General features: G+C 37.0%; 1 protein-coding gene across 9 annotated transcripts in view; it reads right to left on the reverse strand.

Annotated features, from left to right (window-relative positions):
* PTPN13 (protein tyrosine phosphatase non-receptor type 13) overlaps positions 1 to 27,046 on the reverse strand; it is a 217,226-nt gene that overhangs the window by 43,343 nt on the left and 146,837 nt on the right. For 4 of the 9 annotated variants that reach the window (XM_027769869.1, XM_027769867.1, XM_027769866.1 and 1 more), the window contains 14 exons: positions 23,509 to 23,926; positions 23,269 to 23,366; positions 21,183 to 21,239; positions 14,738 to 14,827; positions 13,999 to 14,106; positions 13,700 to 13,831; positions 11,447 to 11,695; positions 7,918 to 8,129; positions 6,282 to 6,428; positions 4,725 to 4,818; positions 3,469 to 3,554; positions 2,568 to 2,730; positions 799 to 1,013; positions 586 to 684 (listed from right to left, as the gene is read on the reverse strand). In XM_027769869.1, coding sequence (XP_027625670.1) covers positions 586 to 684; positions 799 to 1,013; positions 2,568 to 2,730; positions 3,469 to 3,554; positions 4,725 to 4,818; positions 6,282 to 6,428; positions 7,918 to 8,129; positions 11,447 to 11,695; positions 13,700 to 13,831; positions 13,999 to 14,106; positions 14,738 to 14,827; positions 21,183 to 21,239; positions 23,269 to 23,366; positions 23,509 to 23,926 — 2,168 coding nt within the window. The remainder of the gene's footprint in view (positions 1 to 585; positions 685 to 798; positions 1,014 to 2,567; positions 2,731 to 3,468; positions 3,555 to 4,724; positions 4,819 to 6,281; positions 6,429 to 7,917; positions 8,130 to 11,446; positions 11,696 to 13,699; positions 13,832 to 13,998; positions 14,107 to 14,737; positions 14,828 to 21,182; positions 21,240 to 23,268; positions 23,367 to 23,508; positions 23,927 to 27,046) is intronic. The other 5 variants (XM_027769868.1, XM_027769870.1, XM_027769871.1 and 2 more) reach the window with 5 other exon arrangements.

Genomic DNA, 27,046 nt, shown 5'->3' on the forward strand with positions numbered 1-27,046 from the left:
CCACATAGTTGACTGTAGTTCGAATCCTGGGCCTGGTGGCTTGAAACTCACATTGAGTGCATGTGCATGCATGCCCAAGATCCCTAGAGGAGACTGGAGGAGAAAGGATTGAGACATGGCTCTCCCCCCTGGGGTGGATTTCTCGCTTTCTGTCTCTGTCTCTCTCTGTCTTTCTGGCGAGCACACGTGCCCTATAGCAAAAACCTTTCCAAAAAAAAAAAATGAAAAGAAAAAAAGAAAAAGGCTAAAGATGTTAAGTAACTCTTGATTTCATCAAAACTAGCTCAGAATGAAAATTTTTTGTTTTATTCAATGAAGAAATTAACTAAAGGTTTTTGTAACTTTTATTTTATGTATTTTTCTATTTATGCTTATAAAACAAATTCTTGAAATCCTAGAATTTTGGAATTGAAGAAGAGAAAAAAGAAAATGAATTTGAATTACTTTATATTATAATGCTCCTTGCTAAAGAAGTAGATAGGTATAAAGTCCAGGAGATCAATCCATGATAAAATCACTAGGCCTGAGTTAAGTCATCACTAAATCGATATTCTAGAAAAATAAGTTAGTTTTCACAGGCCTCACCAAAAGAGCTGTATCAATTTCCGGGAGCACACCAGGTGGAGGTCTACAGAGAAGCAAGGATACTTCCGGAGCTGTTCCCCTGAGAGCAGATATGACTTCCTGGGGGTACCATGAAGGACAAGTGAAGATACAGTGAAATGTATTAGGAAACCATCCCCAGAGGCTAATCCATCTCATTACTGAAAATGCTCAGTTCCAGATGCTGGGGCTCACCTGCTGCGATAATCCTTTCAGAGAAGCTCCATTCACTTTCAAGATAACATCTCCCACATCAATTTTTCCACTTTCTGCTGCAGGCTGTCCAGGGAAGAGCTTTTTAACCCTTACTATGCTGGCATTCATTTGCTCAGGTATAAGATTATCTTCGCGAGAAAAACTGAATCCTAGGCCTGAACTATTTTTAAGCAATTTTACCTCAAATGTATTCTCTGGAAAAAAAAAAAGTATTTTTAATACGCTGTGTATACATATGAACAAACAAACATACATGCTTTTAGATATGCTGTACAAGCCCATTTCCCCTTGATTTTTACAGCTCTCTATACATGCACTTATTACAGCCTGATTGTCTACTCAAATTCTATTTCACAATGTCTATCATTCAGAAAACTGAACCAAACAACTACGTGATCTAGAGTGTTTAAAAAGAGTTCTGAAAGCAGAATTCTGAAAAGGAATATGCTCCAGTCTCACACGTTTTAAATGATGGTATAAGAGAGGAAAAAGTAAAAAAAATCTAAGGAAGGAGAGGTATGAAAGAAATTCAAGTATGAAGTGAGAGAGAGAGATGGTAAGAAGAACAAAATAAATGTTAGAGGAGGGTATGGGAAAATACATTTTTATTGTATTATAATATTTTGGTGAGGAATAATTTAATCCAAGTAAATTGCAATGGTATTCTGATAAAATTCTCATCAACAAAATAAATTTTAAAAACCAATAATGAGAAAAGAATTAAAAACATATTTAAAGAAAGGATGATGGAAGAAATAAAGAATAAGGTGATAACTTGGGTTTACTGGGCTAGCCGGTGGGTGGAATGATGGTTAGAGTGGCTAGATCCCACAAGGCTGGCTGTGTAGTTTGAGTTCTGGACCCAGTGGCTTGAAAAACATGCTGAGCACATGGATGCCCAAAATCCCCAAAGGAGAAGAAAAGGAGGAGAAGGGATTTGCAGCATTGCCATCTGCCACTGGAGGTGCATTTTGCTTCCCCATCTCTCCTGACAAACTAAAGAAAAAAAAGTTGTCATATCAATTTTATTTTCATACTTAGAAAAAAATAGTGTAGGCTGGGCTACTTTTCCTTTTTATTTTTGGAACTAGTTCAGAGCTGTTAATAGTTGTATAATCAAACAGGGATTTAAAGTGAAAGATAAAACAGTGGCTGTATAGCATCATCGTTGTGGAGGTCCTAAAGGACAGATAAACTCTTTAAAAGGAAGATAGATAGAATCTCACAATAAAGGTACTCCAGTATTATTAATTGAGCATATTTCACCTTACGGAAAAATCACCACAACATAATTTCTCATTTTCTTATTTTACTACCAATTAGTAATAGGGTGAATGTCTAAGAGCCAGCATAGTTTGTAAGAAAAACCAGTATCTGGGGCCTACTTGGTGAATTTTTGCGCAGAGTAGCTTCACAAGTCCATAAAATTAAATAGAAAAATAGAAAATGTAAGAGTCAGGATTTCCCATGGGTTTGAAGTCATTCTTAGCAATCATTTATATATTTTTTTCATCATTTCCAAATTTCAATTTGAATTTTACGACTAACTAAGGCATTGCTAAATGACCTTTAAGATTCTGAGCTGCAGATATGTTTCTTGTTTGTTATTCACCATGGTGCTGCAGCAAGTAATTATTTATATTTGACAGGAATAATCAAGGCACAATTACAATCTGACACATAAAAGCCAAATTTTAAATAAGGCAGGAATAATTTAAAGGTGAGATGACAGTGTCCCAAGACCTTACCTTCAGTGACAAAGCTGTAGTCTTTGACAGGAGTTGTTTTTTTCACCATTTTTTCTGAGGCTGGACCTTGGGCATCCTGATTTGGAAGGGTGCACTGTGGGGTCACAGGGATGTGTTCTTTGGGTGCTGAAGACTGTCCCTTTTCTAATAGTAGATGAACCACCTGGACATATGGAATAGCACTTCATTAATTAAGAAGAATCTTAACAAAAGAGATGAGTTTTAGGACTTCATATACTTGAGGTTATAAAATCACTTAGAGTAACTTCATGGTCTACCAAAACCAGGGTAGGTAGAGGGAGAAAAAAATACAGGGACAAAGGCAAGAACTGAAAATTTTAAAATCAAGTTTCTATTATTTTCTATATAAAAATATCAATGATTAGAGACTTTATCATAAAAAGCATGTTAAAAATCTGTGATAACATAAATGTGTTATAGAAAATTTGTGTCTCAGGAGGAAAAAAAATCACCACTATACAGTAGTATAAAACCATTATAGTAATTTGGTAAACTCCCTGACCCAAACTGTTTTTGAACATGTAAGTTTAGCTTTTGGCCTAAAGAATGACTAAGAATGATAATCACTAGAAATTAATAGATGTTTATTAAAAAAATTTACACAATCTACTCTTCTCATTCTGTCAGATTTCTTAGGTAATACTACAGCTAAATGTGTCAAAAGAAGGTAGCTTCTTTGATTTAAAACAAAAACAAAAACAAACCTTGTTATCACACTTTTCAATTTGGAAGGAAAAAAGGCAACCAAGAACAGTTATATGAATCAAGGCTTAGTTTGTTGATTAACTAACGAATTAGAGATCTCAATGAGACTGACATTCACACATTACTGTGTTCTTCTAAATATCTTAAAAGGTTAGTGTAATGATCTATTTATTACCTGTCCAGTACTTCTCAGTGTTTCCACAGCTTGCTTATGAGTAGCTCCTTCCAGACTAACTCCATTGACAGCTAGGACACGATCACCTATAAATTAGGCAGTTATTTGGAAAGAAACAAATCATAAAATAAAGATTCTATATGCCCTTTAATACCTGGTAGTTTCATTTCACATTAATGTTTTTGAGGTGAGATTCTCAAATCTGGACAAAACTGTGCCACACAATTAAAATAAAAATTCATTATTTAATTTTCTTCAAAAAATATCATGGGGACCAGCAGATGGCATAATGGTTATGTATGCTGGACTCCCATTTAGTTGACCGTGGTTTGAGTCCTGGACGCGGTGGCTTAAAACTCATGTTGGGTGTGTGTGGGTGCGTGCCCCGAATCCCAAGAGGAGACTGGAGGAGAAGGGATTGCACTGTGGCCATCCCGCCTGGAGATTTCTCACTTTCTGTCTCTCTGTCTCTCCAGCAAGGGCATGCATGCTATAGCAGAAATGTCTCTTAAAAAAAAATCGTGATAGAGTACACATGTATGGTGAGAGACACAGAGAGAGAGAGAAGAGAGAGAGAGGGAGAGAGAGAGAGAGAGGGAGAGAGAGAGAGAGAGAGAGAGAGAGAGAGATGAGCACCCTACATAGGCTTTGGTCATGCTATAATCACCTCCAGTCTGTTAGATCTTAGGCATTGTGTGTGACCCTGGCATGTTTCAGGCTGAGTGGGCTGGGATTTTGAGATATGGTCACCGTGTGGGATCCAGCTTTGCTTGGGCCACACATTACCACTGTACCATGGAGCTGGCTCCATGTTATTAAATTTTTTTTCTTCCACAGTTTTATGAACAATCTTAGGTATATTTTAGAATACTATCTTTATAAAAAATCAATTTAAACCATGAGAAAAGACTAGTTGAATTACAAATGTAGAGATTGGAAGGAAATCCCTGGTTAGTCTTCTTGGAAGTGTAGGTGTCAGTGCTTTTTCAAGGGTACTGTCCTTTCTCTATTCAATGGCAATTTGCTTTTTAGCGTGTACAAAATGTGAACACTGTCTATTTTCTGATGTTAGAGGATAAGTTGAAAAGAAGAGCTCTTACAATGGCCATCAAGGTGTTTTTTAAATTCTGCAGTTATATAATTGAGTATGTTCTTATTTTACATTATGAATTTGAAGGTCATTATCAACTATAATTTCTTACATATTTGCTGTTATATTTGTGCATAAAATTCCCACATACATACAAACACTATACCTTTGTGAATTCTACCATCAGACTCTGCTGCTCCTTTAGGAATAACAGCTTTCACATAGATGCCACCATGTCTGACACTGGTATTCACACCTCCCTAAACAGAACAAAAAGAAAAGATAAAATGATATTTAGTAATAAGAAACAAATTTGGATTCTCTCTTTCAAATCTAAGCCCTAGAAAGGATTTGATTCAGCAGCCAAAGCATTAGCATTACATCAGTATGTGAAAATATTACAATGCCAAAGATTAATCATAGCTAAATTTTCTAAATGTCAAAGGAGTCTCTTTTTAGCAAAACTCTTAATTCAATTCTGAAAACAATATGTAATATCTTGGCTACTGCTCTTCCTTGGTTAAGTCTACATCATGCATTATGAGCAAGCAGAAAGCAAAATTCATCTATGCAAAATTAGTGTGAGGGCAAAATTATCAGGAAAAAAATACACTTCAGATTATATTTGCTCATATGACAGCAAATCCCATGAATCAAGAAAAAAGACATTTTTCTTTCATTGTAAAAGGTTTTGGTAGAGATTTTTTTAAATGGTGCAGATGAGATCTACTCAGTCAATTTCCTGTTTCTTGTGGACATGCAGCTTTTATCTTCCATCACAGTAAAAAAACATAAAATTCTAAAGAAATTAATACAGAGTTAAAGTACTATAATAATTTTAAATGTGCTAGAAAAAAAAGTTTCTTTTAATTTTTTGCCACAGGGCATGTGGGCTCGCTGGAGAGAAAGAAAGTGAAATCACCCATGGGCATGACCACACCACAATCACTTCTCCATCTCTCCCTGCTGTCAGCATTGTGGGCACATACGCATATGCAGCCGGCATGTTTTCCAAGCTGCTGTGTCCATGATTTAAACTGCGCAATTGGCCATGTGGGATCCAGTCATCTTAACGATGATGGCACTGGGTGGCTTAGGGTTTTCTTTTTGATCTCAATATATTTATAGTGCTGTTTTATTATATTCCCAAGTAGCTTTTTATAATGATCAATGTCTTTCAAATATGATAGATGATAATGTTATAATTTAGGGATAGTATATTAGTATAATTCTAAAATAATTTTATCAAATAGCATATGCTCACACAGTAAATACCTTAAAGATAAATATATTCCTTGAGAGCTTCTAATTTTAAGATGCTAAATATGTTTATGAGGTATTGTATGTTATGGAGTGAAAGAACATGTAAATATACACGGTCTTTAGTTATTCCTAATGTACATTAAAGACGTATCATTTCCTTATTCTGTACTTAGGCAGGAGCTGCCAAATGTATACGAAGTACACACATTATTTTTATTTTCTGTAAATGTTCAGATTAAGTAAGTATGAAACCTAGGGGGGAAAGGTAACATTTATCTAATATTTTTTAAACAAGAAAAAATGATTAGCATAATTAATTTTTTGAAAAGTTTTAAAATATAATTCAATTTTCAAATTTTGGAAATATTTGACAAGTATTTATTTCGAAGCAAAATAACTTAGTTAATAAGTTGGCATAAAATAGGCTGCTGGAAATTAAGAAGAGAAAATATTTGAAAACCTTGTCAAACAGTACCGTGACACTTATCCCCAAGCTGTTATCATTTTTAGCCAGTTCAACCTCAAAGATATCTCCAGGTTTAGGAGGTGATGTAGAGAAAGTTTTAAAATTCATTTTGTTGGATGTAATCATTGAGGAGGAAGTTTCCTTAACAAAGAAAACAAAAAAAGGATTCCTTGTTAGAGTCAAAATGAATTACTACAGGAAGAAAAACATCTGTTTTTCACATAAAAAAGTAAGGAATAAAGTGTTCAAAAATTTGCAAGACTTGGAAGAGATCTTAGAGAGTCACCTAGTCCAATGTATTCATATTTTTTGGTTGAGAACACAGATACCCAGAGATTAGTGTGTGCTTCAGCTCAAATAGCTAGATACAGCAGAGGGAAACTCAGAACCCAGTTTGAACATGACTTTCACATAATCTTGGTCATATATATATAATTTTTTTTTTTAAGAGGGAGATTTTTGCTATAGGATGAATGCCCTTGTGGAGAGACAGAGATAAAGATATAAAGTGAGAAATCACCCTCCATAAGGGATGGCCATGATGCAATCCCTTCTCCATTCTTTTCTTGGGATCTTGGGCACACATGCATACGTGCCCGGCATGAGTTTTAAGCCACCGGGTCTGGGACTTGAACTAGATTCCAGCTACATGGGAATCCAGTGATGTAACCATTGTGCCATCTGTTGGTCCCTGTCCAGTAGTTTTTATACTCCTTAATTTAGAACATTTTTTTCCATTTTCTTTAAAAATCAGTATATAGTGGGCTGACAAGTGGCGTGGTGGTTAAAGGCGCTGGATTCCCACATAGCTGACTATGGTTTGAGTCCTGGGCCTGGCAACTTGCTTTCTCACTTTCTCTCTCTCTTTCTCACTCTGCCCCTCTCTGGTCAAATTGAAACAAACAAATGAATAAATAAATAGAGTTAAATAAAATAATTCTTTAAAGAAAAAAAATCAATATATAGCAAGCAGTAGTTTTTAGTTTAAGCCTGTAAGATGAATAAGGCTTCATGTTTATTTATGTTTACAAATTCAACATAAACACAGGGACAACAGCTACTAAAAGTGCACAACTGTCTTATGAGGAATGTTAATGTTTCAGTGCACAAAAAGCATTAAGGGTCTTTTCTAAACTGCTTGTGAATGTGAACTTATATTCACATCATTTCTAGGAATGAGCCATGTTCAATGTTGCTATTTTTATCCATTCAGAACTTCTAAAGAATTTAGGCTATGAATGTAAATTCCACTGCCCTTTATATGAACTATTTGGGACAACTTTTTCAGATATTAAAGTTTTCTTATTAACATAATCATTAAATATGTAAGAAACAAACGACTTGTTAAGAAAACAACTGTAATCTAATTTCCTTTTTTTTGTGTTCTCAGGTAGCAAGTCAGCAGAATTGGAGCCACTGTAAAGTTAGTATTCAAAGCTTCTAATTTCTCTGAAAGTCAGCATCAAATGCAATAGCAGTTAGTAGCAGAAGATACAGACATTCCTCCTTTCCAGAATAAAGCAAGCAGCATGTGGTAGATTGTTCTGCTAACGTACTTACTATCATTTGCTCTGTTAAATCAAAACAAAATGAAATGAACACAAAGATTAAGATTAAAATTAAACTATGCCTTTTTAGGTGTGTGATGATCCCGACTGCTGGAATAAGTGGCTTCATCCATGTCTGAATCTCCACGGTCAGAGTAATCTGTGGCATCGGAGATGCCTGGCTTTTTGGCTTTGCTTTGGTTGCTGCCAGTGGAAGTCCTTTTTTTCTCTGTGACTTTGGATATTTCAGATGGGGAAGGGCTGCCATGCTGTGACTCCTGCCAGGTTCGGTCACCTATATGGCTGGCAAAGAAACCATTGACCTGGCTCTGGGACAAGCTGGCACTCTCAGTCCTAGAATCTTGAGAACTCAGGCTGCCTTCCCGCAGGCCCCCAGACAGCCCAAAGGAGCCCTCTGAGGTGTGTCTCAGAGTACCACGTGGCCAGTGGTGATCCTCACAAGAATCTACAGCACCGTCTTGCAAGTAAGGAGATTTCTTCATGTAATTTTTCATCCCATTGGCAAGATGTGCAGGAGAAGGTGCTAAAAGTCAAAATCCATCAGGGAGAATAACAAGTTAGTGACACACTTGCTGCGCTTACATGCTGCCCAGTGGGCCCTAAAGACTGGTGAGGACTCTACAAGGATAACACACGCAAAGCACTGGACCTGGGCCTGGGACCACTGCAGGGACCCAGCAAACGGTAGATTCTCTGTTTCCTTTTCTTTCTTCTTTGGTTGTTCACACAACAACTTCTATTCAAATGTGAACTCCTTTTACCTAATATCCCATTTCCATTCTCTAAGACCAATTTCAAATCAGTCTCCTCTGTAAAGATGTTCCTGATTCCAGAGATATTTATATATTTTTGCATCTCCAACATCCTTGGTCCTTATTTATTTAATAGTTATTTATATACTTGTTTTATATTGTCCTACTGTATTGCATTTCTTGAACTCTAACAAGGAAGGCAATCCAAATTTCTTACATATACTTCTTAACAAAAGCCTCATAAGAATGCTTTTGGAAGTAAGACAAACCATAAAAGGCATGTGGAAAACAAGTACAGATGTGAATTTATAAGAAATTAAAAATTTTGTGTAGTAAGTGACACCAAGGAAAAATCAAGAGTAATGATCAAATGGAGAAAATATTTACAACATCAAAAAATAATCAGAGTTAATATTCCTAATATACAAAGAGTTTTTAAAATTTAGTAAGAAAAAGATTTTATAAGCTCTCATGGAATAAGGATATGATATATAGACTGAGAATTGAGAGTAAGATACAAATAACTAATAAATGAAAAAACAGATATTTTTTTAAAAAGAATTATTTATTTAATTTTATTTATCTATTCACTATTTTTTACTTGACCAGAGGGAAACACAGGGGGATGAGAAAGCAAGCCACCTGTCTGGGTACAAAGAGTTTTTAAAATTTAGTAAGAAAAAGATTTTATAAGCTCTCATGGAATAAGGATATGATATATAGACTGAGAATTGAGAGTAAGATACAAATAACTAATAAATGAAAAAACAGATATTTTTTTAAAAAGAATTATTTATTTAATTTTATTTATCTATTCACTATTTTTTACTTGACCAGAGGGAAACACAGGGGGATGAGAAAGCAAGCCACCCGTCTGGGACTCAAACCGTGGTTGGCCATGCAGGAGTGTCCAGTGCCTTAATCACCATGCCACCTGCTGGTCCTCAAAAAGACATTCTTTGGCTGGCCCTGTAGCTTAGTGTTAAGGGAGCTGGATCCTATAAGAGCAACTGCCACTCAAATTCTGACCTTGGCAGCTGGAAAAATATGCCAGGCACTTGTGTGTGCATGTACAAAGTTTTAACAGGATGTAAAAGTGGAGTAGAAGGAACTGCAGCATGACTTGGCCCCACTGGCAGGTGCTGTTTCCTCTCTTCCTCTCTCAACATCTTTACATCTCTGGGGAGCACACACACGCTCTGGCAATTAAAAAAAAAAAAAGATGTGTATTTTTATGGATATCCAGAATGGTGGACAAATTATAGAATGGTATTTTTTAAAAGTTTTTGAATTATTTGTTATTATTATTTTTTTTTAATTTGACCAGAGAGAGACAGACAGAGAGAGAGAAAGGGAAAGTGAGAAAGCAAGCCACCAAATCCAGGACTTGAACCATGGTCAGCCATGTGGGAGTCCAGCACCTTAACCACCCTGTCACCTGCTGGCCCAAGAATGATGTCTTTTTAGATTAAAAGGGTGTATTGTTTTATATGTATATATGGGGAGGGGAGCTTCAAAAAGTCAGTGGAAAAATGAAATTAAAGTATTTTGGGGCAAAAAATTTTAAGTCCATGCCATAATTTTTTTTTTTTTTACAATATGCATTTTCCATGAAACTTTGGAAAACCCCTCATGTATGTGTGTTTATAAATACATACACAAACACATAAATATCATGCACATACATGTATATATCACATATATACCTGTAATACACAGAAGTTTCATACACATGAAACATATGGTCTCCTTAGGAAATGAGGAGACTTTTAGTTCTTATTTTTATAGGGTTTATATAAACTCATTTTAATAAGTTAGTATGCATCCTGCAATTTTATTATTAAAGAGGAATGAGACAAAAAATCCTGGAAGAGATGAATGAAAAAGTGTATTGATGCATAAAATTGAAACAATTAGTTTCAGAAACGTGCCAAATTGCTGGAAAGGAAATAAGTTTAAATACTATTTATTGGGCTAATGTATCGGAGCACTTCCAACATTACCTTTGGACATCTTCTCTTTTGGCTGAGAGACAACAAGAGTCACATCTTCTGGTGCATTTTGTAAAATTTCAATTGCAGCATGATGGCTGACCCCCTCCAGACTCACACTATTCACGGATATCAAACGATCTCCTGTAAAAATGACAATCCAGTATTTCCAAGAACAAAGAGAAATTCATGCTAAATCTTAGCAATGTCATCCCTTCCTCAGTATTTTTGTTTGGCCTAAGTTTCACTTCTGCTGTCTGTGCAAAGAGCCCGTCAGTAAGCACGTAGGGAAGTACTGAAATGTGAAGTACCTGGCTTTAAGCATCCGTCTAAGTCTGCTGGTCCTCCTGGGGTAATTGAACTGATAAACACACCTAGATCCAGTCTTCCCATCTTCTCCCCACCGATAATGTGAAATCCTGTAAAACAACACATTTTAAGAAGATCTGCCTAATACTGCTGCTTTCAATGACTAATGGTTAGTCTGTATGAAACCCAGAAATGAGGAGGCTCTTGATATCAGATATTAGGTATGATTAACAGATGAAAATATCTTTTGAATTGTATTTCTTTGTCTTTTTTTAAAGAGAGTTTTTTTTTTTTTTTTTCCGCTATAGGGCATGTCACTCACCAGAGACACAGAGAGAGACAAACAGAAAGAAAGCACAAAATCACCCCACCCCGGGGGTGGGAGGGTGGGGATGGCCACGCCACAATCCCTTCTATTCCATTCTCTGCTTGGGATTTTGGACATGTGTCCACATAAGCCCGCTGTGAGTTTCAGGCCTCCAATTTTCAGTGTGGTTTGACTCACTCAAAATACCACGACTCCTGCCAGTTTCGGTCACCTATATGGCTGGCAAAGAAACCATTGACCTGGCTCTGGGACAAGCTGGCACTCTCAGTCCTAGAATCTTGAGAACTCAGGCTGCCTTCCCGCAGGCCCCCAGACAGCCCAAAGGAGCCCTCTGAGGTGTGTCTCAGAGTACCACGTGGCCAGTGGTGATCCTCACAAGAATCTACAGCACCGTCTTGCAAGTAAGGAGATTTCTTCATGTAATTTTTCATCCCATTGGCAAGATGTGCAGGAGAAGGTGCTAAAAGTCAAAATCCATCAGGGAGAATAACAAGTTAGTGACACACTTGCTGCGCTTACATGCTGCCCAGTGGGCCCTAAAGACTGGTGAGGACTCTACAAGGATAACACACGCAAAGCACTGGACCTGGGCCTGGGACCACTGCAGGGACCCAGCAAACGGTAGATTCTCTGTTTCCTTTTCTTTCTTCTTTGGTTGTTCACACAACAACTTCTATTCAAATGTGAACTCCTTTTACCTAATATCCCATTTCCATTCTCTAAGACCAATTTCAAATCAGTCTCCTCTGTAAAGATGTTCCTGATTCCAGAGATATTTATATATTTTTGCATCTCCAACATCCTTGGTCCTTATTTATTTAATAGTTATTTATATACTTGTTTTATATTGTCCTACTGTATTGCATTTCTTGAACTCTAACAAGGAAGGCAATCCAAATTTCTTACATATACTTCTTAACAAAAGCCTCATAAAAATGCTTTCGGAAGTAAGACAAACCATAAAAGGCATGTGGAAAACAAGTACAGATGTGAATTTATAAGAAATTAAAAATTTTGTGTAGTAAGTGACACCAAGGAAAAATCAAGAGTAATGATCAAATGGAGAAAATATTTACAACATCAAAAAATAATCAGAGTTAATATTCCTAATATACAAAGAGTTTTTAAAATTTAGTAAGAAAAAGATTTTATAAGCTCTCATGGAATAAGGATATGATATATAGACTGAGAATTGAGAGTAAGATACAAATAACTAATAAATGAAAAAACAGATATTTTTTTAAAAAGAATTATTTATTTAATTTTATTTATCTATTCACTATTTTTTACTTGACCAGAGGGAAACACAGGGGGATGAGAAAGCAAGCCACCCGTCTGGGACTCAAACCGTGGTTGGCCATGCAGGAGTGTCCAGTGCCTTAATCACCATGCCACCTGCTGGTCCTCAAAAAGACATTCTTTGGCTGGCCCTGTAGCTTAGTGTTAAGGGAGCTGGATCCTATAAGAGCAACTGCCACTCAAATTCTGACCTTGGCAGCTGGAAAAATATGCCAGGCACTTGTGTGTGCATGTACAAAGTTTTAACAGGATGTAAAAGTGGAGTAGAAGGAACTGCAGCATGACTTGGCCCCACTGGCAGGTGCTGTTTCCTCTCTTCCTCTCTCAACATCTTTACATCTCTGGGGAGCACACACACGCTCTGGCAATTAAAAAAAAAAAAAGATGTGTATTTTTATGGATATCCAGAATGGTGGACAAATTATAGAATGGTATTTTTTAAAAGTTTTTGAATTATTTGTTATTATTATTTTTTTTTAATTTGACCAGAGAGAGACAGACAGAGAGAGAGAAAGGGAAAGTGAGAAAGCAAGCCACCAAATCCAGGACTTGAACCATGGTCAGCCATGTGGGAGTCCAGCACCTTAACCACCCTGTCACCTGCTGGCCCAAGAATGATGTCTTTTTAGATTAAAAGGGTGTATTGTTTTATATGTATATATGGGGAGGGGAGCTTCAAAAAGTCAGTGGAAAAATGAAATTAAAGTATTTTGGGGCAAAAAAATTTAAGTCCATGCCATAATTTTTTTTTTTTTTACAATATGCATTTTCCATGAAACTTTGGAAAACCCCTCATGTATGTGTGTTTATAAATACATACACAAACACATAAATATCATGCACATACATGTATATATCACATATATACCTGTAATACACAGAAGTTTCATACACATGAAACATATGGTCTCCTTAGGAAATGAGGAGACTTTTAGTTCTTATTTTTATAGGGTTTATATAAACTCATTTTAATAAGTTAGTATGCATCCTGCAATTTTATTATTAAAGAGGAATGAGACAAAAAATCCTGGAAGAGATGAATGAAAAAGTGTATTGATGCATAAAATTGAAACAATTAGTTTCAGAAACGTGCCAAATTGCTGGAAAGGAAATAAGTTTAAATACTATTTATTGGGCTAATGTATCGGAGCACTTCCAACATTACCTTTGGACATCTTCTCTTTTGGCTGAGAGACAACAAGAGTCACATCTTCTGGTGCATTTTGTAAAATTTCAATTGCAGCATGATGGCTGACCCCCTCCAGACTCACACTATTCACGGATATCAAACGATCTCCTGTAAAAATGACAATCCAGTATTTCCAAGAACAAAGAGAAATTCATGCTAAATCTTAGCAATGTCATCCCTTCCTCAGTATTTTTGTTTGGCCTAAGTTTCACTTCTGCTGTCTGTGCAAAGAGCCCGTCAGTAAGCACGTAGGGAAGTACTGAAATGTGAAGTACCTGGCTTTAAGCATCCGTCTAAGTCTGCTGGTCCTCCTGGGGTAATTGAACTGATAAACACACCTAGATCCAGTCTTCCCATCTTCTCCCCACCGATAATGTGAAATCCTGTAAAACAACACATTTTAAGAAGATCTGCCTAATACTGCTGCTTTCAATGACTAATGGTTAGTCTGTATGAAACCCAGAAATGAGGAGGCTCTTGATATCAGATATTAGGTATGATTAACAGATGAAAATATCTGTTGAATTGTATTTCTTTGTCTTTTTTTAAAGAGAGTTTTTTTTTTTTTTTTTCCGCTATAGGGCATGTCACTCACCAGAGACACAGAGAGAGACAAACAGAAAGAAAGCACAAAATCACCCCACCCCGGGGGTGGGAGGGTGGGGATGGCCACGCCACAATCCCTTCTATTCCATTCTCTGCTTGGGATTTTGGACATGTGTCCACATAAGCCCGCTGTGAGTTTCAGGCCTCCAATTTTCAGTGTGGTTTGACTCACTCAAAATACCACGGGTCCAGTGCTTTAACTGCCACACCATCTGCTGGCTCCGAATCCTATTTCTTATAGGCACTAGATCTTTGATGTTTCCTGACTGGGTGGTATGGTGACGATGGAGTTGTGGGTGGACAGCCAGCATTCTGATCAGAAGCACACTGGTGCCTCAATGCCAATGCTATGCTATAGACATTTCCTCTCTGAAGGCTCACAACCCTTCCAGACTCGCAGTGACTCACCTAAGCCATGCTTTGCATCTTTTTTCAGGTTCACCAAGGTGATCTCTCTTTCTGGTGAAGACACAATGCTCCATCTTTTGTGTAGCACATCTATTGGAAATGTATAATTTTAAACAAAATATTCATAATATGCTCAGGTATGAAGACTGATTCCAACTTTTGCTAACAAAGCTTATTAACAGATTGCTCAATGACAAAAAAATACATTTTAAGGTTACTGGTATTGTTGTAATCTTACAGTTTTATAGTGATTTAGTTTCTAAAATGACCATCTATTATCCCATTTATTCCTCATAAACTATTCCTTTTGAAGTAAGTATATTTCAGTTACATGTAAGTCAATATATCTCAAAAAAATCTGTGATTTAGTCAACTAGTACAGGAAAGAACTACACCTTAAACTTCAGTTTTCTGACTCTGGGTCTTGTTATATTACAGCTGACTCTGATTTTGACAATGCTCAGTATAGTAGTAATTTCCCTTTAATAAATACTTTTACTTATAAGAAGTAAAATAGTATTGATAAGTTCTTCGGTAAAACAGCAATAAAAAGAACCTGGATCTATGTTTTAAAATCCACTAACACCTCGTCTAATACATCTATTCTGAAAAGATTTTCATTTATTTCAGATTTCACTTGTGGAACAATTTCATGAAGTAAATAAAGAGATTGTTTTTAAAAATAATTATTTTATTTAACTTTATTTATTTATTTATTTATTTATTTATTTTTTAGTTTGACCAGAGAAGGACAGAGTGAAAGAGAGAGGGAAAGTGAGAAAGCAAACTGCCAGTTCTGGGACTCAAACCACTGGCCCTGTGGGAGTTCTGCACCCTTAATCACCATACCACCGACTGTCTTCAAAAAAGATTTTTTTAACCACTGTTTTGCAGATGAGGAATAGGTTTGTGACTTGTTCAACATTACAGTTAGTATCTCTGTCCTGCAAAAATGTCTGATATCAGTATTTGAAAAATCCTGGTTAAATAAACTGAATGAATATCAGAATAACAACTAGAATTTACTTTTTCTCACTTCCACTTAGGGCTTTTATTTTTTACTTTCTTTTTTTTTTTTAATAGGTTAATCATTCACAAGTGTCTTCTTAATCAAACCAATAAATGTGACATTTATTTGGCATGTTAAATTCATGTATTCAGCAGTTCAAGCATTTAAACACATATATTATTTGCCATGTCCATAAAGTTAATCCATCTATTCAGCAATTTGAACACTTAACACACACGTTAACAGCCTTAATGTCAGTTACAGTTTGGTAGTTCACACTGGTCTGTGTACGAAGGTGTGTGTGGTACGTGTGGCTCAACACATTCAGAAAGATATTTGTGTAAACTGAATCTTAAAATTTATCTCTACATAGTTTTCAAGCATGTTGAAATTTCCTGAAAAATTAGAGATGATGATGTCACTGACATTTCAACCACAATTTCTTAAACCTTCATATGTCCTTTTTAAAACTATCAAGTCACTAGGAACACAGACTTTACTGCTGTATATTCTGACTTAAGACTGGCCATGGACTTAAAATTGTACTAGTATGTTACAAAAGCAACCAGTACTTTTGTTATACAACACTTACACAATATAAATGTGACACTTAATATTCTATAAAATAATTTATTTGGTTTCACAAAAGAGTAACAAAAATAATTTCCTCTCAGGAATGAATTAACTTTGCATCTTTTTTCTTTTTTTTAGGTTTTTGCCATAGGGCATGTGGGCTTGCCAGAGAGAGAGAGAGGAAAAGTGAGAAATCACTTTCCCTCCAGGGGGATGGCTATGCCCCAATCCCTTCTCCTTCTGGGAGTCTGGGCATGCATGCATATGTGCTGGGTGTGATTTTCCAGCCACTAGGCTAAGGATTCGAACTGCAATCAACCATGTAGGAATCCAGTGCCTTAATCACCATGCCACCTCCTGGCCCCTTAACTTAGAATCTTTTAAAAAAATTATTTATTTAATTCAATTTGTTGTTACTTTTTTTTTTTTTTTTTTTTTTTTTTAGAGGTTTTTTCTTTAGGGCCCGGGGGTTTGAGAGGTTTTTGCTATAGGGCACGTGCGCTCGCCAGACAGAGAGAGACAGAGATACAGAATGTGAGAAATCACCCCCCAGGGGGGATGGCCATGCCGCAATCCCTTCTCCTCCATTCTCCTCTCGGGATCTTGGGCATGCACGCACATGCGCCCGATGTGAGTTTAAGCCACCAGGTCCGGGACGCAAACCGCGGTTGACTACGTGGGAGTCCAGCGACATAGCCATTACACTAACTGCTGGTCCCAACTTATTTTATTTTTAATTTGACCAGAGAGACACAAAGAGATAAAGGGAAAGTGAGAAAGCAAGCTGCTAGGTCCGGAACTTGAACTGCAGTTGGCCATGTGAGAGTCCAGTGCCTTCACCACACCACCTGCTGGCCTTTAACCTTATGTCCTAAGGACCATTTTGGTGTACGTTTATAGCTCCCTGTAGTGTATGTGCTACTATACTGTTGTTTCTATTTTGACAGAAACTTAGTAATAATCAGTAATTGTAGTAGTAATTTGGTATTTCTAGTGATTTTATTAATGAGATTACAAAAAATACCACTGGATGATGTGTGATGAGCTTTACACATTAGGTAATCCTAAGCAAAAGCCCGTCCACTATTTAATGTCTCCATAAAAGAGATTATTTAAGTGTCTAAGATTGTTTTGTCCTATAATTACCTCTAGTTTTCAGTTACAAATACAAAAGAATACAGAAAAAAAAGTATAAAAGAAAATAAACAAACAAGGGAGTGAGGTTACATTAGAAATCGAAATCAATATAATATTATTTAAGTGATCACATTGGTGAGATGGTAAGAAAGAACAGATAAAATCAAAGTGCTTTGTTAAGTGATAAAATGATAGTTATTGAATTTCCACCTCCTCAACCCTACCCCAAACTTCATATTTAAACACTGCTGCCCAAGAATTAGGTTGTTTGGAAACTAACAAAATTCATTACTTTTTGGTACAAGTCTAAAGGCATGTAGTTCCCCGAAAAGCAAATTCCCAGGCAGTGTAGACAGAACAAAATAAGAGAAGACGTAAGAGAATATAGCTTGGGGAGAATAATAGTTCCCAACTTGCTCTGTTTTTCATTCCAACTACAAATAGAAAGGTACTTAACTTTGCTAGGTTTTACATATAAATTTTTGTCACCATTTTGAAGAACAAGCCCACTTGCTTTATACTGAGTATGTCTTTAATTATATTGTATAACTGATGGGGCCAGCAGGTGGCGTGATGATTAATGAGCTGGATGCGGTTGACTGCAGCTTGAGTCCTGGACCTGGCGATGGGAAAATCATGCTTGGTGCAGGTATGTGCATGCCCAAAAACCCCAGGAGGAGAAGGGAAGAGAAGGGATTGCTGCATGGCCAACCCCACTGGTGGGTGATTTCTTACTTTTCCTTTCTCTGTCTCTCTCCCCTGAGTGCACATGCCCTATGGTGAAAGCCTAAACAAACACAAAACATAATTAAAGAACTGATCAATATTCTTAGTTTTCTTATGGAATATCTGTTAGAAGTCGTAAGTGGCCTTTCAAAGAATAAAAATGCCATCTTCTTTATTTTCATTTCCAACATACATGGTAACAGAATTTATTATTACAGTATTCATCTGGCTAATAATTAGGTGTTGTGTGAATTTATTTGAATGAGAAGCTACAGAGTAAGTTCTATATTCAAAGATTTATCATCAAAGGGCCAGCAGGTGGCGTGGTGGTTAAGGGTACTGGACTCCCACATGGCTGACTGTGGTTTGAGTTCCAGACCTGGCAGCTTGCTTTCTCACTTTCCCTTTCTCTCACTCTGTCCCTCTCTGGTCAAATTAAAGTAAACAAACAAACAAATAAGCTGCTAACACAATAAACGTGAAAAGAGCACAGATCTAATTTTACTATGAAGTAGAATGTTGTTTGTCTGTGAAATAGCTGCATTATAAAGGCATGCATCAGGCCTAGAAGACAGGTCCTAAGAAGAGCTACCACAGTTTGGAGAAGGGAGAGGCTTCTTCCTGAAGGAAGTAAAGAAGAGGTCAAGGAAGAGGAGTAGGATTTTAATAAGTGGAATGTACAGGTAGCTAAACTTTAACAAGTAAGACAAGACAAAAGCTGAGATGGTAAGAAAGCAGAAAGTGTTCTAGGGAATATCTAGAGAATAAGATCTAGTAGGGAGAAGCTGAATGAATATTCATCGGGAAAAGGGAACTTTCTGAATCCGTTCTTTTTTAACTGGGACACTCACCTGTCCCTACCCCCTTCCTTCACCCCTACCTCCCTTCCTTGGGGATATTCAGAGTGACTTAGCAGTGAGGGCACAGAGGAAGGAAGGGGTATTGGTTGCAGCTGCATGTTGCTAAACACTATGCATAGGCTGAGTTTCTATCTTCAAATATTCTTCACATATTAGATGTCCAAAATACTGTTCCATTGTGTTTCTTTTTAATTCAAAAATTAGGTGAGGCAGTATCTGATGATAGGTGATACATGACAACCCAAATAAAGATATTTGTAGAATTCGATCATGACCGATTAGAGTTTATCAATCTCTGAAAGTGAGGTAGCTAGATATTTCAGTCCTGACATGCTTCTAGTTATTTTAATTACTATATGAAATAAGCCTTAATATTCAGGGAGTATATATTCTTAAATTCTTATGACAATTTTCTTTTTCCATTAATATGTACTATAACCACAGCAAGTTTGCAAGTACTTTAAAGTGGAATATGATCTCAACTTAAAATTTCAGTTCTTTAATACATGCTGGTGCCCTTCCATTCCCAGTAATGTTTACCTGGGAAATAGCTTAAGGATCAATAAGGGCATAATTTATAAATCATAGGTGTATTCTCTCTGCATTAGAGACTATTGTTCCAATGTGGCCTTGTTCATCTCTCATAAGGTTCATGTGAATGTACGCAGTCCCCATCTAGAATGGCTGCAGTAATAATAGATGTCTATGAGTAAACTTACCAAATTTTCTAAAAAGAACATGATTCTGACAATGCCAGAGCTATACTGGAGAATACATCAAGTAAGCTGGGCAGGAGTTTTAGTAAGTGGAATACCTCAGTAATCTAAACCAATCTAAATATGAGCCAACAGTTTTGGGGAGGACAAGAAAAACGAATTTTCTTGGTTACAGACATAGACCATAGTCAACATATGGCATCACCATGCCACTGATTCTTAGAGTAGCTGGTGGAGGAGGCTTTAGATAAACCCATCATTCACTCTATGGAAAAAGATCTCTTGGGTCGTAGGAAAAGTCATGATGCATAAAAAATAGAAAAAATATGTCAATGACTTTTCTGACAACCCAATAGTTCAGATCTTAGGGATTATGAGTCAATAGTACCATATGGGTGCTTCTGTTGAAGAATTGGTTTGGGAATTTCTATTAAGGAATGAGAATTATACAAAACAGCACTCTGTAATTGGAGTTTTGACCTATAAAAACAAAACAGCAATTCCATAGGTTTCAACCTACTCGCATGCCTTCTCTTTTGCCTTGGCTATCAGGAAAGCTAGAACTAAACTTAAAGCTTTATCAGGTTTAGTTATATTAATAATTTTGATTAGCATATTTGCTTCTGGATTTGATTAATTTTAAGAGTCTGAAGACTCTGAAATACCTTTGGAAGAAATAACATATAGGTAGTAATAAAAGGTTTTTTTCTACTCATGAAAGTTGTTAGAAAGTTTTTTTCTACCTATGGAAAAGTATTTTGCAACCTACATTCTAAAATTTTGAATCCACTGACTTTTCAATTCACTGCACATTCTTGTCTTCCTATCGTTGTCTTATATTCCTTCTAATCCATAAATCTCATCGTCTTCGAATTCTCCCAATACTATTTAGGATAAAAGCAAACCCCGGTCCCTACGTAGTTCTCCAGCTTCGTCTTCCCCACATGCCTCTATCACACTGAGACTCCTGTAGGTCCTTCACTCTGTATTTTCTTTCATATTTCCATGTCTTTGATCATGCCATGCCCTTGAGCTGAAGTGCTTCTCTTCATTGCTCTTTCTGAATAAATATCCTCTATTTACATCATGATTCATCTCAAGCAGCCCTTTAGAATAACTGCCTCACTTAAAACTTATTAATCGAACTTGTTTCTAGCTTGAACTACTATTTTAATTTCCAATTAAATTCTTTATCTCTAACTTATCATTTCTTTAGTTCAGCAACATTAGCCTAATCACATTCCATCATATTATAATGATACTAAAAAAAAGAAAACAAAAAACCCTCTCTTTTGATTCCAATGTAAGGCTGAAATCCTTGGCATGGAATTAAAGACTATTTAGTGACACTACTATCTCATAAAGTACAAGAAAAGAGAAGATATTATGATGGAAATTCAGGGAAAAATATTTTGTAAACCTACCATTTTCTTTTAAGGGTACTTGGGATGAAGAATTTCCAGAACTATGCATTGTCATTCCTGTGGTATAAATTAAATTATTAGACATTTTATGAGATGATCAGATAGTAGATATAGAAATAATTTCTTCTGATAAATTTATAAAAATCAATAAAACATTAAAGCAACATTTTCTTTACTTATACAGTAAAAAATATGTCTTCCCACACTGGGATATATTTACTATTTTTAAATAGTAATTAAGCACATTAATTTGTTTTGCAGCATAAACTGAAACACAAATTATTGTTTCTGACAATGACTTTTTGGTATGTCAAATGTGAGATGATAAAAATGAAATGAGTATTTTATTTGTTCAAATGTTAAAAGGAAATTCAACATGTAATAAGAATGAATAATATAAATCAAAATCAAATACAGAAAATAAAATTCCTTTTATAAGTTTTATATGATTTTAATAGATAATTTACTATTCTCTTTTTGATGTGTAAAGGAAAGCCTTCTTAATGAAAATAGCTTAAAATCTTTATGATCCCATTGTACGTGAATATACTTCAAAAAGTATTCCCTAAAAGACTATACTCAGAATATTTTCAACTTACAGAGTTACCTATATGGCAAAATTTTTCCTTTTGCTTGTTTAAATTTTTTTAAACAATTCAATTTAAGCTTATGTAATTTCTGGAAGTTATGGAATCCTACATTAACAATGTTATTTTCTATTAATATATATCAATTATAAGGTAGAGTTCTTTTCTGACTTCATTTATTCCATATACCTCCCAATCCAATTACATGATGAAAAAGTACTTTTTCAAAAAAAATTTTTTTCAGAGGGCACATGTGCTCGCTGGAGACAGATGAAGAAAAAAAGTGAGAAAGCACCCCTCCATGGAGAGTGGTCACATCACAGTCACTTCTACTCCATCTCTACTTCTTCTGGAACTTGGAGCATCCGTGCACACACAAGGGCCTAGTGTATTTCTCAAGCTGCAGGTCTGGAATTTGAACCATGTGATGATCAGCCATGTGAGATCCAGTGCTTTAACCACCAACCCACAGGCTGGCCTGAAATAATTTTTTTAAGAGAGATTTTTGCTACAGGGTATGTGCACTTGCCAGATAGACAGAGACAGAGAGACAAAAAGCGAGAAATCATCCCCCGGGGGGATGGCCATGCACGCACACGCACCCGGTGTGAGTTTTAAGCTGTCAGGTCCAGGACTCGAACTGTGGTTGAGTACATAGGAGTCCAGCAATGTAACCATTATGTCATCTGCTGGTCCCTCTCAAAAAAATTCTTTAACTTTGGGTAATCAGGGCTAAATTAATAAAATTTTGGCCTAAAGAGAAAGTTAATTAATAGTATTTGGCAATACAACAGAAGAGTGTTTCTTCGTAGTCTCTCAGGCTGTTTCACATTTTGATGGGTAGTTCAGATCTTTATGCTTAAATATCTACTCTTGCGGAAGGCTTACTTCAGTGCCTTTCCTTTTAATGATACACAAGGCAACAGTTAACTTGAACTACTTATAAGGTAGTTTGTGTGTATATATAAGCACATTGAACTTCTACACTTTAATAATTAATAGGTCCCAGCTAGCTGGGAAGTTTTAAGGAAACAAGTCAACCAAGAATCTCCACCTATCAACCATAACTTATCTAACTTTTTAGAGATAATGCCATTCATGCTGAGATGAAAGCGTCCTAAGTCCAGCAATGTCAAAAAAAAAAAAAAAAAAAAAGAAAAAAAAAAGCCTCCCTTGAGAGCACTTTTATAGGCTTGTAAAGAAAAAGCAAAAGAAGGGAATCCACAGCGATGGTATGGGACTGCCCTGGCCCTGTAGTTTGTCTCTCAGGGCTACTGTGACAAAGAGGAAGTTATGTAAACGTCTGTGTATGAAACAATCACTGCCTAGACCAACTGTAGATTTGATCTGTTGCATTTTATGTAGCCAAATGTTTATATTCATAGTTTTGGCAATTAGGAAATGGCACCCAAGAGGATTTATTGGTAATTAACAAGATCCCCTTCACTTTGCTATGAGCATGAGTTATGTGAGAGAGAAGGTAAGCCGTTTGTGCTGACCTATAACATAGGCTTGGCCAGGGTCTTCAATGGATGAGGAGTCTGATTCATGTTTCATCCTTTCAGGACTTCTATTTAAACTTGCAACAGACTTTGAACTGAAGAAGGAAAAGGAAGGTAGGAAGGGAAGCGTCAGTGTAAAAAAAAAAAGGATGAAAAAATAAAACATCAAAACAAAACAAATGTATGAAATGGAGCATTTACAAATAGGTAGTTTGAGTTACTTAATCATGTTCTTACTTATTAAGTTTTGTGAATCCTGCCAAAGAGTCTGTATCAGATCTTCCCATCTGGTGAAAGGGTTTTCCCACCAACTCTGCAACACTTTGTGGTGGGGAATCCATGTTAACAATGACATTTTTCCGATGAGGATAGAGAGAGGCCTGACTGAGGTCATGATATGATTTACTCATCCCTCTAGGCTTTTCCTCCCATGAAGCTCTGTCACTCTTCTCTTTTGAATTGTTTTGCAATGGTTGGTAAAGCGACAGCTCTGAGCAGGATAGCCTCTTCAGAATCTCAGCTTGAACTGACAAAGGTCGAACGGCAAGTTTGTTCAAGGTGCTGCTGGCCAGACTGCCAGTGCTGATTGCTCGTCCCATATTTAATCCTCTAACGGACTCTGCTTGGAGATTCAGGCTCCTAAACGAAGCTCTCTCTACAAGGAAATAGGATTGCTTAACACGATGGAAAACACTGCAATACCTTTACGAGAAGAGTCATTTTAGTAAATGAAATACAGCATGCAGTTTTTAATCATTTTGACTGCCAGCATAAGTAGGTAGCTTTCAAAGAGTGGCAATCAGGGTTTAAAAAAAAGATGTTTGAGATCCTGGTTTTCATACCATTGATCTACTTCTTCTTCTTCTTCTTCTTTTTTTTTTTTTATAAAGAACTATTTATTTATTATCAATATTTTTTCAATTTTAACCAGATTGAAAAAGAGAGAAAGAGAGCAAGCCACCAGGTCTGGGACTTGAACTGCAGTCGGTCATGTGGGAGTCTAGTGCTCATACCACCATGCTACCTGCTGGCCCTACCATCTATCTTCTCTTCTTTCTTTCAGCCACAACATTCCCTACTTCATCTAGTAATTGTCCTGGACCCAGTAATGTTTGGAGTTCTGCCTGCTGACCTCAAATCTCTTACGGATTTCAGTTAAAAATGAGAATGACACTTGACTGAGAAACTTTCCTTTTGTTTGTTAGTTTGTTTTTTGTTTAGGTTTTTGCCATAGGGTATGTGTGCTTGCTGGATAGTGACAGAGAGAGGGAAAGTGAGTAAAATCAACCCCCAAGGGGGGATAGCCATGCTGCAATCCTTTCTCCTCCATTCTCTTCTTAGGATTATGGGCATGAACTCACATGTGCCTGGTGTGATTTTGAAGCTGCCAAGTCCAGGGCTCAAACCACAGTTGACCACATGGGAGCCCAGCACCTTAATCACCATGCCACCTGCTGACCCCCAGAAAAACTTTCAACCTGAGTAGTATCTCTGCTAAAGTATCAGCAAATCAAGGATGATGATGAGGAGAGAGAAAACCTGGTTGGTTGACATGATGAATACATGCCGTAAAAAGAAGTTGGGTGGAGAAGAGTTCTGCCCAGACGATGGGTTCATCATTATTACATTTTTTAAAAGCTCATGACAAGTCGTGGTGATGTGCACAACTCTGAACATACTAAAATCCACTGAACTGTGCATTTTAAATGGATGAATTGTACAACATGTGAACTGTATCTCTAATACTATTATCCATTAAAAAAAAAACAAAACAAAAAAGCTTTCAAGGCAAATTATTTTTATTTTATTATATTATTACTGGGTCATTTTCACCTTCTGGAGTTCATGATTTAATATAGACAATGAAGCATGAGAGAAGCAAATAGCAATAAACCTCTCTGCTATGGTATCTGTAAGTTACAAAATCAGAGAGTTGGGGATTTCTTTATGCTTAAATTCTATTCATTCCTACATACACATCTACCTACTGTCTTCTTTTAGAGACTAAATTTAGACTTTTAAAAGTAAGTGTTCAGTGGGACCAGCAGTTAGTGTAATGGCTATGTCGCCAGACTCCCATGTAGTCGACCGTGGTTCGCGTCCCGGACCTGGTGGCTTAAAGCTCACGCTGGGCGTGTGTGCATGTGTGCCCAAGATCCCGAGAGGAGAACGGAGGAGAAGGGATTATGGTGTGACCATCCCCCCTGGGGGGTGATTTCTTACTTTCTGTCTCTATGTTTCTCTCTGTCTGTTTGGCGAGTGCACGCGCTCTATAGCGAAAACCTCTCAAAAAAAAAAAAAAAAAAGGTAAGTGTTTGGCTATTTTACACTGTAAAAACCAATGCCTTAGTAGTATTTTAACATTAGAGGCTATTAACAAAAGCAGTGCGTTACATGTAAACACGGGACGGAGAGCACAGGTTTGCAGATGGTTTAGTCACTCATGTGTCCAGTACCTCACATCACAAGGCACTCCCTCTGCTTCCCCTGGGAAGCAGCTACTCTCCGTTGTACTCTCTATGGAGTAAAGCTTGATCATGATGTAACAGATAGGAAAACTTCTTAAAGTGAAAATGTCAAGTCATTACTGACTTAGATTCTGTTTCATTTGCCTTCTAATTCCTAGGAAGATGAATAATATTTCATGTATAAACAAGTAAAAAAGAATTGGAGATTTTTAATACTGATGTGCCAGTATGAAGTTTAAATAAACATGTCTTTGTCACTAGGAAAATTCATTGTTCTTTCTCTGAGGTGGAAGTGGACACCAATTTAAAACAAAACTTTGAAAGAAAAGAAAAGACTGGGGTTGGCAGGTAGCATGGTGGTTGAGGCGCTGGACTCCCATATGGCTGACTATGGTTCAAGTCTTGGGCCTGGCAGGTTATTTTCTCACTCTCAATATGGGTATCTCTCTCTCTGGTCAAGTTAAAGTAAATAAATAAATAAATAAAATTAAATAAATAATTCTTTAAAAATAAGACTTTAAAATCTCCCTCGGGAACCAGCAGTTAGTGTAATGGCTATGTCGCTGGACTCCCACGTAGTCGACCGCAGTTCACGTCCCGGAACCGGTGGGTTTAAAACTCACGCCGAGCGCGTGTGCGTGCGTGCCCAAGATCCCAAGAGGAGAATGGAGGAGAAGGGATTGCGGCGTGACCATCCCCCCTGGGGGGTGATTTCTCGCTTTCTGTCTCTATGTCTCTCTCTGTCTGGCGAGCGCACGCGCCCTACAGTGAAAATCTCTCCAAAAAAAAAAAAAAAAAAAACACCTCCCTCAAAAACCCCTTCATCTAAAAATTTCCGGAGAGTTGGGCCAGCAGATGGTATGGAGGTTAAATGCTGGAACCTATGTGGCTGACTGTGCAGTTTGAGTCCAGGACCTGGAGGCTTGAAAATCATGCCAGGCATGTGTGTGCGTACCCAAAATCTCAAGAGAGGACTGGAGGTGAAGGGACTGTGGTGTGACTGTCCCCTCTGGGGGGTGATTTCTCACTTTCCCTCTCTTTCTTTCTCCCTGCCACTCTGGTGATGTGCCCATTAGCAAAACTAACAGAAAAAAAAAAAATCCAGAGCCAGCAGGCAGTGTCCAATTCTGTGGTTTGTCTCAGACCCAGGGGCTTGAAACACATGCCAGGTGTGTGCCCAAAATCCCTAGAGGAGAATGGAGGCAATATAATTGTGTCATGGCTGTCCTTCCTCTGATCCTTCGGAGGGGAGGGGAGGATTTTTCACTGTCTCTTTCTCTCCCTGACTCTCAGGTGAGTGCATGCAC

The sequence above is a fragment of the Tupaia chinensis genome, unplaced genomic scaffold (genome assembly GCF_000334495.1).
Source record: "Tupaia chinensis unplaced genomic scaffold, TupChi_1.0 Scaffold000094_1, whole genome shotgun sequence".
Lineage (NCBI taxonomy): Eukaryota > Metazoa > Chordata > Mammalia > Scandentia > Tupaiidae > Tupaia > Tupaia belangeri.